Below are 18,600 nucleotides of genomic sequence, written 5' to 3' on the forward strand. Positions count from 1 at the left end.
TTTGTCAGCCATAGAACAGAGTGTTGGAAGCTTGGCTGCATTAGTATTTACATTGCCTCCATAAAGGGCTTCTTTGCGCTTTACTTTTGGAATGCATTACTTTGCCATGTCTCTGATCATCCAGAGGAAATGCTCCCAAACTGAGAGAACCCTACCCTGATTATACTAATTCTGCACTGCAAGCCAAGGCCACATGACATAATTATGCTCGTCAGCCAACTCCAGAAAATGTACAATCAGCAGACTGTACTTTTCACCTCCCAGTTCTGCATTTACATCATTTGTGATGGTGGACTTAGGTTCAAAGGAAATCTACTGAGATGTGTCTATACTTGTTATAGCTGCTCTGTTGAAATCTTTGCTCATGTGTCTTATTCTTTGATGATTTTACAATTCATAATTTGTAACTGTAATAGCATTTTGAACACATACTCTGCATATTATTACGTACTTCTTGCACTTGATTATAAGTAAACTCAAAAGAATCATGGATCCTAACTATAATAGAAACATAGAAACAAGGTGTAGGAGTAGGCCATTTGGCCCTTCGAGCCAGCACAGCTATTCAATATGATCATCTAAAATCAGCAGACTGTATTCCTGTTTTTTCCCCATATCCCCTGATTCCTTTAGCCCTAAGAGCTAAATCGAACTCTCTCTTGAAAACATCCAGTGAATTGGCCTTCACTGCCTTCTGTGGCAGAGAATTCCACAGATTCACAACTCTCTGGGTGAAAAAGTTTTTCCTCATCTCAGTCCTAAATGGCCTACCCTTTATTCTTGAACTGTGACCCCTGGTTCTGGACTCCCCCAACATCGGGAACATTTTTCCTGCATCTAGTATGTCCAATCCTTTAAGAATTTTATATTTTTCTGTAAAATCCCCTCTCACCCGTCTAAATTCCAGTGAATACAAGCCCAGTCGACCCATTCTTTCATCATATGTCAGTCCCGCCATCTCGGGAATTAACCTGGTAAACCTATGCTGCACTCCCTCAATGGTAATAATGTCCTTCCTCAAATTAGGAGACCGAAATTGCACACAATACTGCAGGTGCGGTCTCACCAGGGCCCTCCTTGCTCCCAAACTCAAATTCTCTCGCAATGAAGGCCAACATACCACTAGCTTTCTTCACTGCCTGCTGTAATATTTAAGATTGTACAATAATGTAGATACTTAATGACCTATCGTCTACAGGGGACCTCGATGTGTGGCTCGCTTTGACTTCGAAGGAGATCAGCCTGATGAACTCACTTTCTTTGAAGGTGATGTTATTGCACTGAAAGAGTACACGAATGAGGAATGGGCTCGAGGAGAACTGAAAGGTTGTACGGGAATTTTCCCTCTGAATTTTGTAGACCTTGTTGAGGACCTACCAACTTCTGAGCAGAAGACAATCCAGAGTTCACCTCTTTCACCAGGTGAGTGACTTCTGAAGTACTTATTGCCCTGGTTAGACCATACATCAAAAACCATGAGTAATTTTGCACACCATCCCATTCAAAAGATATATCATACTAGGAGAGATTTGCCAGAATGATACATGGACCTTATGTTATTTTACAAGGGGAGATTCCACAAATTAGTTTATGTTCTGCACAATTTAGGAAGCAATTTGATTCAAGTTTACAAGGTATTGAGGAGAATCTTGATAAGATAGAGGAAAGCTATTTCTGCTGGTTGGAAAGTTCAGGCTATGGAGGGGAGTTGAAAGTTTAGACGCAGGTGTGAAGTTTTGGGAAAGATCAGGAAAGGTTGGAACTTTTTCTTGTCCCTGGGAAAATGCAGTTGTAAAAGTTTAAATAGCATCAGAGAGTGCATTCATAACAATGTTAAGTGAATAAAGGACTTCAGTGTATTGAAATTTGAAAAGCTGCTTATCATTTACTGGGTTTATACAAGTACTGACTGTGATTGTTAAATTGCCACAAAATATCATTCTGAGAAGTTGCCAGTTTTGTCCCTAGCTATCTGTAACAAAACAACAAAATTGTTATTGTTCTATTGATTATTCAATTTTGCATCAGTATGTTGGAATTTTAGGCCCATTGCAAACAACCTTGAATTAGAGCTTGTTTCTATACATTTTAATGGATCGACTGGACTTAATCAAATAATGGATCAACTGCGCTTATATTAAAGAATGGATCGACTGGGCTCATATTCACTGGAATTTAGGATGAGAGGGGATCGTGTAGAATTATTAAGGGACTGGACAAACTAGATGCAGGAAAAATGTACCCAATGTTGGGGGAGTCCAGAACCAGAGACCAAAGTTCACGAATAAGGGGTAGGTGATTTAGGACTGAGGTGAGGAAAAACTTTTTCACCCAGAGAGTTGTGAATCTGGAATTCTCTGCCACAGGAGGCAGTGGAGGCCAATTCACTGGATGTTTTCACGAGAGAGTTAGTTGTAGCTCTTAGGGCTAACGGAATCAAGGGATATGGGGAGAAAGCAGGAACGGGGTACTGATTTTGGATGATCAGCCATGATCATGTTGAATGGCAGTGCTGGCTCGAAGGGCTGATTGGCCTACTCCTGCACCTAAGAAAATAGGGTTGTTATGTAACACATTGCTTATGTTTCAAATTAGGTGAGAAATAGTATTGGGTAGACTGATGGGACTGAAGGCTGATAAATCCCCAGGGCCTGTTGGTCTGCATCCCAGGGTACTCAGGGAGGTGGTTCTAGAAATCGTGGACGCATTGGTGATCATTTTCCAACGTTCAATTGATTCAGGATCAGTTCCTGTGGATTGGAGGGTAGCTAATGTTATCCCACTTTTCAAGAAAGGAGCGAGAGAGAAAACAGAGAATTATAGACCTGTTAGCCTGACATCGGTGGTGGGAAAGATGCTGGAGTCAATTATTAAAGAGGTAATAAGGGCACATTTGGATAGCAGTAAAAGGATTGGTCCAAGTCAGCATGGATTTATGAAGGGGAAATACTGCTTGACTAATCTTGTGGAATTGAGGATGTGACAAGTAAAATGGATGAAGGAGAGCCAGTAGATGTAGTGTATCTAGACTTTCAGAAAGCCTTTGATAAGGTCTCACATGGGAGATTGTTGAGCAAAATTAGAGTACATGGTATTGGGGGTACTTATTGACATGGATAGAGAATTGGTTCGCAGACAGGAAGCAAAGAGTAGGAATAAACGGGCCCTTTCCAGAATGGCAGGCAGTGGCGAGTGGAGTGTTGCAAGGCTCGGAGCTGCGGCCGCAACTATTTACAATATATATTAATGATTTGAATGATGGAATTAGAAGTAACACTAGCAAGTTTGCAGATGACACAAAACTGGGTGGCAGTGTGAACTGCGAAGAGGATGTTAGGAGGTTGCAGGGTGACTTGGACAAGTTGAGTGAGTGGGCAAATGCATGGCAAATGCAGTATAATGTATATAAATGTGAGGTTATCCACTTTGGCAGCAAAAACAAAGAGGCAGATTATTATCTCAATGGTGTCAGATTAGGTAAAGGGGACGTGCAACAAGACCTGGGTATCCTTGTACACCAGTCACTGAAAGTAAGCTTGCAGGTACAGCAGGCAGTGAGGAAAGCTAATGGCATGTTGGCCTTCATAACGAGAGGATTTGAGTATAGGAGCAAAGAGGTCCTTCTGCAGTTGTATAGGGCCCTGGCGAGACCACATCTGGAGTATTGTGTGCAGTTTTGGTCTCCTAATTTGAGGAAGGACGTCTTTGCTATTGAGGCAGTGCAGTGTTGGTTCACGAGGTTAATCCCTGGGATGGCAGGACTGTCATATGAGGTAAGATTAGACTGGGCTTGTATTCATTGGAGTTTAGAAGGATGAGAGGGAATCTCAGAGAGACATATAAAATTACAAAAGGACTGGGCAAGCTAGATGTAGGAAAAATGTTCCCAATGTTGGGGGAGTCCAGAACCAGGAGCCACAGTCTAAGAATAAAGGGGAGGCCATTTAAAACTGAGGTGAGAAGAAACTTTTTCACCCAGAGAGTTGTGAATTTGTGGAATTCTCTGCCACAGAGGGCAGTGGAGGCCGATTCACTGGATAAATTTAAAAGAGAGTTAGATAGAGCTCTAGGGGCTAGTGGAATCAAGGGATATGGGGAGAAGGCAGGCACGGGTTACTGATTGTGGATGATCAGCCATGATCACAATGAATGGCGGTGCTGGCTCGAAGGGCCTGATGGCCTCCTCCTGCACCTATTTCCTATGTTACTCAATCACTAAAGTCTGAAAATCAAATAGTTTTTAAGATATGTTATTTGAACCTCTCCTCAGGTTCGAACAGACTAACAGATGATAGAACAATTGAGACCTCAACACCTAATCAGGTAAGTCTGCTTACGTAATGACAATTTGATCCTCTCAAATACAAATATGGCTACACGTTGATTCAACAGTCAGAAAAAAATCTTGCCTTTTGTTTTCGCTTGGTTATAAACTTTTATATTTTCTGTTGAACTGGAGCTGTAAGCACACATTTATTCTATAAGCGAATTAAACTGTAAATGTTTAACTTATTTTTAACTTGTTTTTATAAGGTGCTTTTCATTTACTTTTATTCTGAAAGTCTGAATCTAGTCTGTAGAAGGGTCTCGCCCCAAAAGTCACCCATTCCTTCTCTCCAGAGATGCTGCCTGCCCTGCTATGTTACTCCATCATTTTGTGTCTATCTTCAGTTTAGACCGCAGTTCCTTCCTACACATTTACTTTTATTAGATGTTTGCACATTTGCATTGGTAATATTCCATTCTTTAACTTGTTTGCTAGGCTGATGAGGCCTTGCACAATGTTTATGATTGAAGGGGTAGTTTTCACATATTTAAAAATAGGAGAGGCTGTATTTGCATTGGCCATCGCAGCTCATTGAGAAATGCGCAATAGTGAACCATGAGGAAACATGACATTGAGGTCCTTCAGAGGTACAACACCTCTTGCTTTATCTGTGAAATAAAATCACTTCTTGTGCTTTTCCTTTGCTTTAATCAGTTTTATTTTCCACTGCTATGAAAACAAACTGACCATTTCTCTCTAATCTCTGCAGGTTGGAGATTTGGACTTGCAGTGGTGTGAGGCAGTTTATGATTTCAAAGCAGAAGCTGGTGATGATTTATCATTTAAACGCGGTGATCGAATTCTCATCTTGGAGCAGATGGACTCTGAATGGTACAAGGGAAAACTTAATGGGCTCGAGGGAATTTTCCCATCTGCATTTGTTCGAGTCTGCTCAGGTATTTCTGCAATGAGACGAGGAATATTCAATAATCAAATCATAGGAACAGTCTTTGTTTACTTTTTAAACCTATAATTTACATACGTTGTCTTATTAAAAGTACCACTTTGCATGAGACCTATGAACCGCCTATCACTGTGTTTCCGTAATGATGATGTCTGGAGTTGCAAAGGACAGAAATTGCATGCTATGTGTAAATGGTCCACATTTATTCAAATCTACTGCCGTCTTATTTTAACAAGCGTATGTTAAATTTCGCACCTGCTGACTAAGAGTTCTTGATATTTCCACACTACATATTATCCTTTATACAATGACGCCCAAATTCCAGTTACATTGGTCACCTGCTAGGGATAATGGACCCCTTCAGCCAACATTAAAAGTCCTAAAAAAACAACTTGATTCTAGATGCAGCGTGAATAATTAGTGGGTAGGTTGCAAGTAAATTCCTGGAACCGATATCAGGGAAATAATGAGTAAGTGAGATTGAGAGAGAGAGAACCTATAGTTTATCTGAAAGAGTTGTAGGCTAAAATAAGGTTTTGGAGATTACTTCTGAGCTATTTGGGCTTTCAATATTTCTGCATAAATCATTTTTCAGCAACAACTAGCTCTGTAAAGCAACAGTCTTCTGGGAATAAAAGAGGAATGGCCAAGGCACTATATAACTTTGTAGGGGACAATGAAGATGAGCTTAATTTTAAGGTATGTAATATAGCAACAAGTCTGCAATTTGATTAGATTGTAGAAACATAATGAATAAAAGCAAAAGCAAGACATTTGGCCCCTCGAGCCTGCTCCAGTACTTAACAAGATCATAACTCCACTGTCCAAACAACACTTCATCTCCCATCATTTCTTTGGTGTTCAAAAATCTATCTCAACCTTGAATATACTGAACAAATTAGCTTCCATAGCCCTAAGATTTAAAAAAATCCAAAGATCTGCAATACATGCAGTGCTTATCTTAAATACATTAGCAAAAATATATTGATTATCATATCATATCATCATATATCATATATATACAGTGCGGAAACAGGCCTTTTCGGCCCACCAAGTCCGCGCCGCCCAGCAATCCCCGCACATTAACACTATCCTACACCCACTAGGGACAATTTTTTTTTTTTTACATTTACCCAGTCAATTAACCTACATACCTGTACGTCTTTGGAGTGTGGGAGGAAACCGAAGATCTCGGAGAAAACCCATGCAGGTCACGGGGAGAACATACAAACTCCTTACAGTACAGCACCCGTAGTCAGGATCGAACCTGAGTCTCCGGCGCTGCATTCGCTGTAAAGCAGCAACTCTACCGCTGCGCTACTGTACCGCCCTGATTCCATGATACTAGCCAGTTAAAAAACATGTTAGGACTGGCAGTATTTTTGTTATTCAATGGATTTGTAAGTGCACCCAACTAATAGTTTAGGTCCAATGCAGTATTCAATATTTTCCTCTCAGTAGTTCGGTAACCCTATGACAGAACATTGTCAACACCTGATTAGTCCAGCGCTTCATCGAGACCACACATTGACTGCGATCGTTTCGCTGAACACACGCTCAGTCCGCCTTGGCCTATGCAATCTCACTGTTGACAAACACTTTAACCCCCTCCTATTCCTATACTGACCATTCTGTCCTGGGCCTCCGCCACTGTTAGTGTGGCCACAGGCAAATTGGAGGAACAACACCTCGTATTTCGCTCGGGCAGCTTACAACCCAGCGATATGAACTTTGATTGCTCTAATTTCAAGTAACTCCTGCATTTCCTTCCCCCACCCTAGTTGTCCTACCAGTTCCACTGTTCACATCCTTGTACCCCTGTTGTTAGCACATCTTCCCCAGCCAGAAATGGGCCATTATGGGCTCCACCTTTCCTGAGATCAACTGTTGCAGCCCTGATTTGTTGTGGCCTTTTCTCGCCTCCAATGTCCCCCCCTCCCACCCCCACCTCTATCTTTCAGTCTGAAGAAGGTTTTCAACCTTTTCTCCAGAGATGCTGCCGGACCCACTGAGTTACTCCAGTATTTTGTGTCCAGCAATTGGCAGCTGAGGTGTTGGAACTTGGGCTGGTCTCCAAAAATGTTTCCTTTTTTTCCAAACAACAGTTGCTTTCTGTTGTCAAGTCCTCATTCTTCACAAACTAAAATGGGATTTTCGAAGTTTGGCCAGAAAAGGGGGAGAAGATTTATGATAAATAAGACGACCTGGTCATTGAGGGGTATGAAGATGACTGTTCTAATTTTTTTTGATCCTGGAAGTTAATGGAAAGCAGTAAAAAGATTTGAGTGTACATCAGTTCTATAGGATACAATACGAGCATACATTTTGATTAAATCGGATTTCACGGAAATGGTAAGAAATGACTCAACTGGGAGGTCAAAAGAAGTATATATAGGTAGTCAATGGAATTCGTATTGGAGTGGAAAATATTGAAGATGTGACATTAAATTGCCATGGTGAAAGAGGGTGGTAAATAATGCAAGCTTTTTGAAAGTGAACAGCTGGTAGTACTGCGGCCTCGCAGCGCCAGAAACCCGGGTTTGATCCTGACCACGGTCTGTGTTTGCATGTTTAGTTTAATTCAGAGATACAGCGCAGAAACAGGCCCTTCAGCCCACCAAGTCTGCGCCGACCAGTGATCCCTGTACATTAGCACATTAACACTAGGGACAACTTGCAAATCTTAATGGAGCAAGGGATGGAGGGAGGCAAGGTGGCTGAAGATGAGTAAGGTGGGTAAATCAGTCAATTGAAAAGCATTCAAGAGTTACAACTATAAACCGTACAAATTATCTATAAATTAACATGAGGCCCAATCTGGATGCAAAGTCTAACTCTGATGAAGAAAGATTTTAGTTTGAGGTGATTGGACTTGTGTCTTGCAGTGACTTTATACTAATGCTATATTATGGGTGTCTCACCAGCTTTGAAACACACAACATTTTTTAGCACATTGCTGATTAGAGATGAGCACCATTTTATCTTGCATAGAGACGTGCTAGTTTACATATTCCTTTGGGCTAAGACTTGAACATATCCAAATGTCACGAGGATTGTTTATCAAAATCAACAAAAGGTATAAGAATATAAAAGATCGACCAGGAGTAGGCCATTATGTCCATGGACCCTGTTCTGGCATTCAACAAGATCTTGGATCATCTTGGTCTTGCCACGACTTTCCCATTACCCTCTACAGCCCTGTTGCCCGAAAATCTATCTCTGTTGTGAATTCACTTGATGACACTCCCTCCACAGCTCCTTAGGCTAAAGAATTTCAAAGGTACATAATCCTCTGAATCAAGTTCCTCTTCATCTGTCTCAAATGGGCAATCCCTAATTCTGAAGTTAAGCTTCCTTGATCTAAATTCCTCCTCAAGAGAAAACATTTTTTCAACATCTACCCTGTGAAATGAAAATGAGCAAAAGACATCCCAAAAGCTGGCACAATGTCGTAGTGGTAGAGTTGCTTGCCTTACAGCGCCAAACACCCAATTTTCCAATGATAGATATATGGCTAACGATTAAATAATGTTTGTTCTCCTCGCTCTGTTGTCCTCAGCGAGAATGCATTTCTTGTTTTCCCAACTTGAATGTCCCCTTGTGTAATGTCAGTTTGCTTGAGCTTTCCCAGTCCCTGCTTTCATCTACACATGTTAGGCTCGGCAAGGACTGAGCTGCTTGAGCACACTCTCTGGATCCCCATAGGCTTCTCACTCATAGTCAGACTCATAGTCAGTCTTTCAACCACTGACTATGAAACCACTGACCACTTACAAAAATAGCTTTTTGTAATTTCTATTTGATTCAGTCTAGTTAATCATCTCATTTTGGTATCGATGTTAATTTTAAAACTTTTGCAATGGATTGCCACTGCAGGGTTTGCTTGTTAATTCAACTCTGACTTTTAAAAAAAAAAACAGCTACACAGTCGCTCATTCACCTAATTCTGATGCTTCACCAAATTCTGACCTTTGTACTCTGTTCCAAATGCACTCAGTTGAAAACCCATACAACTCGTGTCTCACGAGTCCAGCCAAGTTGTGCTTTTTTTTCTTTCGGTAATATGACCACTTGTCACAAGACCACATTAACAAACGTCAATCTTTGTATTCTTGGCGAAGCTGTATTCCAGCAAGTTCCAAGGTGGAAGGGTACAGATACATTTGTTATACATTATGGACAAAAAGGTGTGTTGGCAGAGAACTGAAGCGTCACTTCAGAGTTACATCTTTATTTCATCATCCTAGTTCCACAATTAAAATTTTAATCAAAGTAACTTTTTAACAAGTTGGATTGGAACTAAGAAATGCAACCTGAACGGTTCCACGTGGACTAAGTGTGGAGAAACTGCAGAAAAGTTCAAATGTAATCTATGTGATAAAGAAGAAATCAAATATTGTAGTGATGTTATAAATACGACAAACATTGCAAAATGTATTAGACTAGTAAGAAAACACAACATAAATTATTGAAAAGCAAAAATGAAACCTATTAAGATTTTATTAAATAAAGGGTAACAAATTGTTTATTTTACTTTCCACCTGACACCTCATTGCTACTGGATTCACTGCTGGGAAAATAAAGGATGGGCTGTACCAGGCTTGCCCTTGAACGCCAATGAAATTGCACTCTGCATTATTTAGAATTAATTGGTCGTATGTTTCTTGCTGAAAAAATATAGTATTCATTGAGTGCGTTAAACATCAAGAAAGGGAAAAACCTATTGGACATACTGTTGCAATATTATTACTTTGATCATAGAATCTAGTTATATGTTGAATAATACCAATGTTTTTACATCTATCACATTGTTTTGTAAATTATTCTCAAACTTTATTCTTAATTTCTAAATAAGAGTCATAGATTTATACAGTATGGAAATAGGCCCTTCGGCCCAACTTGCCCTTGCTGACCCCACAACACTAGTTCCACCTGCATGCTATATGGGCCATGTATCCTTCTCAACCTATCCTATCCATGTACCCTGTCTAAATGTTTCTTAAATGCTGTGATAGTGTCTGCCTCCTCCGGCTTGTTTCATACATCCGCCACCCTTTGCGTAAAAAAAAGTTAACCCTCAGGTTCCCATTAAATCTTTTCTCCTTCGCCTTAAACCGATGTCCTCTTGTTTTTGATTCCCTTACTCTGGGCAAAAGATTTTGCGCGTTTACCCAACCTATTCCTCTCATGATTCCTTACACTTCTGTAAGATTACCCCTCATCCTGCTTTGGATTCCATGCAATCTAACCTTCCAGAGCAGCCTACCATGCATCCAACCTTGTCAAATGTCTTGCTGAAATCCATATACACAACCTCTAAAGCTTTGCCCTCATCAACCTTCTTGGTCACGTCTTCAAAAACAATCAGATTTGTGAGACACGATCTCCCACGTACAAAACCATGTTGACTATCCATAATCAGCCCCTACATACATCTAAATGCATATGTATCTTATCCCTTAGAATACCCTCTAGTAACTCTGACCACAGATGTTAGGTTCACTGGCCTGTTGTTCCCTGGGTTTTCCCTGCAGCCCTTCTTGAAGAGAGGCACAACATTTTCCACGCTCCAGTCTTCTGGCACCTCACCTGCATTTAATGACAACTCGTAAATCTCAGCCAGGGCACATGCAATCTCTCAAGCTTCCCAGTGTCCTCAGATTCATCTGATCAGGCCTGGGAGATTTGTCTTTCTTCATACGTGTCAGGACCTTCAGCACTTCGCCTGTAATATTGACTGCTCTCCATTGACTGCCCCAAATTCCCCAGTCCTCATGTCTTTCACCACAGTAAAAACAGAGGAGAAATACAAGTTGAGGACCTTGCCCATCTCCTGTGGCTCTACAGAGTTGACTATTTTGATTCCTTTGGGGTCTGATTCCCTCCCTCTTGGTTTCCCTTCTTCCCATTATGTACTTGGAAAACCTCTTGGGATTATGCTTAATATTATTTGCCAGAGCTATCTCTGTCCCCTCTGTTCCCTCCTGATTTCTTTTCTTAAATTGCAATCTGGTCCATATTTTACTTTCACTCATTTCTATTTTGATTAACATTATTGATACTCTCTGCTGTTTTATTGACTTTGCAGCAACACCTCGAAGACTGCTTTGTTTCTGAACAATGAAACAAGATTAAGTAATTTAATATATTGCCCCAAAGTACTCATTCTTTAGGATTGACCAACAGTGTAATGTGGCTGTGCATAACCAGTGCAGGAACCTATAAAACGTTAAATATCATTAATTTGTTTTCTGGCCATGTGACATGTATATTAATCCGTGCATACCAGCCCCTTTTGTCAAATAAAAAGCACTCAACGTCATTAATTTGTAGTAACATTCTAGTGTATGTGTAAATATTAACAGATACTGTATCTAAATGATTTTTTTTCTCCCCAAGATTGATGATACAATTATCCTCGTCAAATCCATAGATGCTGACTGGCTGAAAGGGGAACTAAAGGGAAAAGAGGGGATATTTCCCAGGAGTTTTGTTCAGGTTCTGAAAGACCCATTGTGAAATACTCTTGCTGAGACTGAACGATGAATATGTGGAGCAGAGCTGAACTTTGTCAATCATTTATTTGTACCAAAGGAACACAAAGCACGTGAACACAACAGTCAAGCAAATTTAGTTGTTGAAGTAATTAATTAAATGTTCTATTACTTGTGAACTGGGATGTACCACAAGTCACTTGGACGCAGTGGGTGGATGGGTGGTCAGGATTTGTACTCTCAAGCTATACTACGGATTATAATTTTACTCCATGACAATTATACATTGGTGAGAAATAAATTCCAGTATTGAATGAGGAACGTAAAAATGATATTATTACAATGTAAAATTACTCACTGATGTCAACATATGCTGGTGGACAGTGATGGGCTGGTTTTCCCATTTGTGCTGTCATCTTTAACTTGCATATCAATTGGGAAATTTACCTTTAATGTAATGTCAATGAAAAAAAAGCATCACTGCATGTTATTTCATATCTTTTTAAAGAAAAAATGTTTATACAAAAAATAAAATTTGGCTTCATGGTTTGCCTGTAGTATTATTCAACAGTAACTGGGCATTGGCAGAAACAAAATTATTTTGGTGTGGATTCTTCACCAGTGATGTTTCTCAGTATCAGTGCTTTGTGATAAACTTTTCAATAAACAATATTTATTTCAATTCTTTGGGGATTTTTTTTTTTCAGAAATGATTTCAAAATATAATCATTCAGCACTATTGGAATACTTTATTTTTTTCACTGTGAACGTATAAATTGCATCATGACTCATTAATCTGCATTTTAACACACCTCAAAGCAAAACATAATTTGTTAGCAGTATGATGAAAATTGATTTCAACAATGCTGCCATCTGGTGGTCATATTCATTTTAACACTGAGTGCTTTTGAGTCGAAATCTTAGATACAGGTAAAATAATACACTATAAATAGAAACCATTGTACTCCAAAGGAAGTGTGCCTCCTCTAAAGGCCATTGATGGATAACATTCGTAAGTCTAAATTGTCAGGATATGTGGGGTTATTTAATAAATGGAAAGGGAGGCAAGCTTGCTACAAGTCAGAACGTGTTGCAGCTGGGTAAAATATAGCAAGTGGTGTACTATGTGGGCTAGTCAATGCTGGGGCACTTACAACTTGAAATTGTTAAATTGGAAGTGTGCAATCATTAATTGGCCCATGTGGAATTTTAAAATTGCAAGTAAATTAGAAATCGAGCAGAATGTTATTGTCGGAGATCCAAGATCCTGCAGATGCTTTGCAATTAGGTTTATTATTGTCATATGTACAAAGGTTCTCAGCATTGTAGCACATCAGTTTCAGAGACAAAGACCATGGCCGCAGTGAGGTACAGGTGATTTGGACTATACCCTAGCGAGGAGGAGAAAGAACATCCTGGGTGGGACTAGTCTTTGATTGTGTTGGCTACTTTTCCGAGGCAGTACGAAATGTAGATGGAGTTAATGGTGGGGAATCTGATTTGTGAGATGCACTGGGCGACATCCGCAACATGTTGCAATTTCTTGCGGTCTTGGGCAGAGCGGTTCCCAACCTGTGGAAGTTTGTAAGAGTCATTAGAAACGTAGTGAATTTCCTGTCTTCTGAGAACGTGAAGATGTTGATGCGCCTTCTTGGCAGTCGCTTCAGCGTGGTTGGTCCATGACACAACATTGGAAATGTACAGTATACACCGTCCTGAAGTTCTCAACCATTTCCACTTCAGCACCATTGATGCTAATTGAGGCATGTTGCACTCCACCGCCCGTGGCGGCATGGTGGCACAGCGGTGGAGTTGCTGCCTTACAGCGAATGCAGCGCCGGAGACTCAGGTTCGATCCTGACTACGGGCGCCGTCTGTACGGAGTTTGTACGTTCTCCCCGTGACCTGCGTGGGTTTTCTCAGAGATCTTCGGTTTCCTCCCACTCTCCAAAGACGTACAGGTATGTAGGTTAATTGGCTGGGCAAATGTAAAAATTGTCCCTAGTGCGTGTTGGATAGTGTTAATGTGCGGGGATCGCTGGGCGGAGCGGACCCGGTGGGCCGAAGGGCCTGTTTCCGCGCTGTATCTCTAAATCTAAAAAAATCTAAATCTAAAAAATCTTACTGAGGTCAATAACAATTTCCTTCATCTTGCTGTCACTGTCCTAACACCATGTTACCAAGTAGAATGTTGACTGAAAAAAACACTGGAGGAATTCAGCGGGTCAAGCAGCATCTGTGGAGGGAAAAGGACAGAAAACGTTTTGAATTGGAACTTTTCTTAAGACTGAAGAAATCGAAACTTTGTTCTTTTGATTCCATAGAAAGGTACTGTTTATTGTTGGGGCAATTGTTGTAAAATTGGGACGATCATGCTTAATTTACTTGGGAACACTGGTGCGACCACATATGGAATATCTTGTATAGTAGAGGTCTCCTTATTTAAGAAGGAATGTTAATTCATTAGAAGCAGTTCAGAGGTGTATCTGGCATGGATTTTTCTTATGAATGGGTTGGACAGGCTAGGTTTGTGTCCACTTAAGTTCAAATTTTTGAGATGGACTTGATTGAAAGTTTTAAAATCCTGAAGGACCTTGACAGGCGAGCGATGGAGATGATGTTTTCTCATCGCCCATTTAAGTAAGCAATGAGGTGAATTATTTTTCTTTCAAAGGGCCATTGGTCATAGGAGTTTTCATCTTCAACGGCTTGTGTAGGTAAAGGAGCAATTTTTACAGCTCAAATAGATGTGGACTTGACAGGCATGGTGTCAAATGGTTACCAGGAGTGGGCGGAAGCTGGAGTTGAGGGTAGATTCAGATCAGCCAAGATAGGAAATGGTGAATCAGCCTTAAGGAGTCATATGGCCTACTTCTAATTCGACTTTTCATTTTTGTAACAGAGATACAAATTTGAACGAGTGGATAACAATAAATTAGGAATATCTGTCGCGCTTCTGTGAGTTCAACATGAAGCTTCCTGGATGAGGAAACCTGTTTAGCACATAAACTCAGAACACCTTTAAGTTTACTAAAACCTGAACAGACAGCTGGAATAAAATATTAATACAAATAATATGAGATGTTACATGAAATTACTGAAAAGTATAATATATTGGAAATGTGCGTACTCTAATTATGCGTACTATACCTTATGTGCGTACTGTACCTTATGTGGCTTTCCCCCTCAACTATAATTCTTTCCTCATTACATAGGCGAACAGTCCTGTTTCAGTTTTCATAAAACTGCCCCTTTAGCTCTAAATATTACATCCTTTAACACAAGTTAATTTTAAACAAAATTCACCACCGTGACCATTCAGGGTATTCTGCCTATAACCCCATATAAGTTTCTTAGCTCTCCAAATCTAATAATTGCATCCATGACAATTTGGTGGACTCAATCAACCTATTGTTTATGCCATTCCTCCATCCTGTTTGTCCAATATAGATATACTTAATGTCCAACTATTAGCAAGCTAAGGTGGAGAAAAGTTTGAATGCCCCACAAAACTCTAGGATATGAATTACAATCAATTCTTACATTTTTGTTGATTGTATCCACCTGCAGGAGTGTGGGGGACATTTAATTGGCTTGGTGTATGTAAAAATTGTCCCTAGTATGTGTAGGATAGTGTTAATATGCGGGGATCGTGGTTGGCGCGGACCCGGGGTGCCGAAGGCCTGTTTCTGCGGCTATATTTCTAAACTAAACGGCAATTAAAAACCCCACATATGAATAAACTTATGGAATGAAGGTTTAATTCACAAATTAACTGAAATATCACCAAGGCTGTTGCCTGCCACAAAGAAAAGTCTGATAAGAGGAGCAGGGGGTAACAGTAATAGACCTCCCAATATTTGATTTTACAAATTCATAATTTTGATGTCCAAAATTCAGAATTTTACATCAAAATTCATAATATGGCACGTAATGCAATGTTTTAGCAAAAAAAAGTATGCACCCCAAATGCACATATGCATTGCGCTACATTCATGTGTGAAAAACGACTATTATTTCCAACAGTCTGTAGTTCTTGGACTACATGTACAATGTCAGGCCTATCATGAGTATATTCTGCTATTTATGGAAAGGTTATTGAACAGATACTTTCTGCAACACAAAGTAAAAATTGTTGTTTTGTTTTTTCTATTTTGCTTTTTCCTTACACATTCCAATTCTCTTATTGAATAAAAGAACAATGGTCATAAAATGTATGACTAAGTTATGAAGAGTTTATATATGCGACTCGTCTAAGCATACGGAAGTATTTGAATTAAATTTGCATATTGATAATCAGCCCAAAAAGGTGGTAATTGGCTTTGTGCCGTGTTTTATATTTTAACCCCGTCTTAATTAATGTAGTTATATAATCTTGAACTTAAATTTAATATTTACTCATTACAGTTCCTCCACTGATTTTCTGGCACTCGTGGTCCCAGCGCTTTGCTGGTTTATCCAGCTGGCCAAGGAAAAGACGGCTATGGGGATAGATATGCTCGCTCCAGCTGAGCTGGAGTTCCAGAGCCCCGGCGGCAGGTTGCAAATTCAACCCACCGATCGGCCATGGAAGTCCCGATGAGGTCGAGATTGGCTGCCTTGCCAAGCCTGGGTGCCACATTTTCAGGGAGACTTCCAGGGTGGGGGGATTTCTCATGGAACCCCTAGCGACCGAATTGACAAATTGGCCATGGAAGTCCCGATGAGGTCAAGATTGGCTGCCTTGCCCAGCCTACGTGCCACATTTTCGGGGAGACTTCCAGGACGCGTGGTGATTTCTCTAGGAACCCCTAGCAGCCGAATTGACAAATTGCAATTACCGACTGTTTCGCGGAAAATTGTGATGCAAAATCGGAATGGCGGAAATGAAATAAGAAAACGTAAACTTACCGCCAAATTCGGAAGGGTTGGGAGGGGTGCAGTAACACATGCAGCAGCATTGTGAGGCCATTAAAGAAAGCAAATCAATCTCCTGAGTCATTTCAAGAGAAGTGGGATTGAAAAGCAGAGATGAATTATAGTGAACAGTATTCAACCTTGGTTTGATCGCAATTGTGTATAGTTCCATTTACCATACGGTGTTATTTTAAAAAAAGCTTTGAAACAGATACGACTTACTTGGGTCTTCCATTGAAAAAAATGAACAGGATATGACTCATTTCACAAGGTGTGGGATGACCTGATAGAGCTATTTAAGATATTTCTTTTAGAGATACAGCACAGAAACAGGCCCTTTGGCCCACCGAGTCCACAGCGACCAGCTATCCCAGCACATCCTACACACACTAGGGACAATGTACACTTATATCAAGCCAATTAACTACAACCCTGTACATCTTTAGAATGTGGAGGGAAACCGAAGATCTTGGAGAAAACCCACGTGGTCACGGGGAGAAAGTACAAACTCCGTACAGACAGCACCCGTAGTCGTGATTGAACCCGGGTCTCTGGCGCTGCAAACGCTGTAAAGCAGCAACTCTACCGCTGTGCCATCGTGCCACCCCTAATTAGGATTATTTTGATTATGAAATGTTTTTAAAGGGTAGTTGCAGGAGAGATTTCTATCAGCTGGGGGCTCAGATCTGAGGCTAGTAGTCTAAAACGTAGTCCAATAAATCCTAGAGGGAACTCGCCTATATGCAGAAAGTGGTTAAACCTTGAACTAGTGCCACAAAGAGTAGTTGCGACAATTGGATTGGTTTACGAGGTTACACAAGGGAAGGAAATATGTTAATATTGTTAGAAGTGTGGAAAAAGACGTTGGCTAGTTTCTGAGCTGTAAAGATGGACTGTTAGATGAGCACTTCAATTGCCAGGATAAAGAAAATTATAAACTAAGTGGTAAATAGGATTAGCACAGATGGTTACTTGACCATTGGTGAACATGGTGAGCTGAAGAGCCTGTTTCTGTGCTTTCTGACTCCATAGCTGTAAATATGGTATGTCACTAACTTAACATTTCTCAAATTAACATTTGGTCTAATGGAAAAATGTAGAAAAAAAAATTTGCATTCAACATTGACCAGGAAATGTTTCTCATAGTTTCATAAAACTTTTATCATTCTCCCTTCAGTGATCCGACTCTTAAGAGAAAACAATCCAAGGTTTTCCAACTTATCCTTATAATACACTCCAATCCAGGCAAAATCCTTCTGCACCTCAAAAGCCTCCTAACCTTGCCGAAGTACACATAATATTCCAAATGTGGCCAAAGCAGTTTTATAAAACTAAAACGTGACTGCAACTGTATATTCAATATCCTGAGTCCGACTGATGAAGGCAAGCATTTTGTATGCCTTTACTACCCTAGCCACTAATGTTACCACTTTCAGGGAGCTATGGACTTGCACAAAAGATCCCTGAAAGTATACTGCCCTCCTCGTGGAATGACAGGAGGTGGAAGCAGATTGTATGGGGCAGAGAAATTGACAAGGCATGACAGTAAACTTTGAGCATAGATATTCTGAGGAAATTAGGCATGAGTATTTTACAAATAATAGCCTGATTATCAATGGTGGCATCATTGTCCAGAGGGAAATACAAGAGATGACATTTGGTCCTATGAGATTGAAGTTGGACCATCAAATCACAATTTTTGTTGGCAAATTTGATATTTGGGTTGGTTTTGTGTTTGTTGAACAGAAAATGGGAGTAGGGTCCCAAGCCCCACTTGTGTGATCAGTGCTACAAAGGTTTCTGCTGGCCATCCTAGTCTCATTTCAGCAATAGTGTAAGAACCTGGCCCCGATTTAGTGACACACTTAAAACATTGTCAGTATGAGAAAATTAACATTAATTTGCAAAAGTTAAGTCATAACCAAAACACACCCAATCCACAGATCTAGCTGGATCTAATATAGCCACCTATTTTTATG

The 18,600-nt window shown here is 40.3% G+C and overlaps 1 protein-coding gene across 4 annotated transcripts in view; it reads left to right on the forward strand.

Annotated features, from left to right (window-relative positions):
• sh3d19 (SH3 domain containing 19) overlaps window positions 1-12,381 on the forward strand; it is a 109,388-nt gene extending 97,007 nt beyond the window's left edge. For 3 of the 4 annotated variants that reach the window (XM_078405924.1, XM_078405932.1, XM_078405941.1), the window contains 4 exons: window positions 1,199-1,422; window positions 4,271-4,323; window positions 5,037-5,223; window positions 11,631-11,766. In XM_078405924.1, the coding sequence (XP_078262050.1) occupies window positions 1,199-1,422; window positions 4,271-4,323; window positions 5,037-5,223; window positions 11,631-11,635 (469 nt within the window). In that variant the 3' untranslated portion in view covers window positions 11,636-11,766. Of the gene's footprint in view, window positions 1-1,198; window positions 1,423-4,270; window positions 4,324-5,036; window positions 5,224-5,826; window positions 5,931-11,630 lie in introns of all 4 variants that reach the window. The other variant, XM_078405948.1, reaches the window with a different exon arrangement.
• The last annotated feature ends 6,219 nt before the right edge of the window (window positions 12,382-18,600 follow it).

The sequence above is a fragment of the Rhinoraja longicauda genome, chromosome 1 (genome assembly GCF_053455715.1).
Source record: "Rhinoraja longicauda isolate Sanriku21f chromosome 1, sRhiLon1.1, whole genome shotgun sequence".
Lineage (NCBI taxonomy): Eukaryota > Metazoa > Chordata > Chondrichthyes > Rajiformes > Arhynchobatidae > Rhinoraja > Rhinoraja longicauda.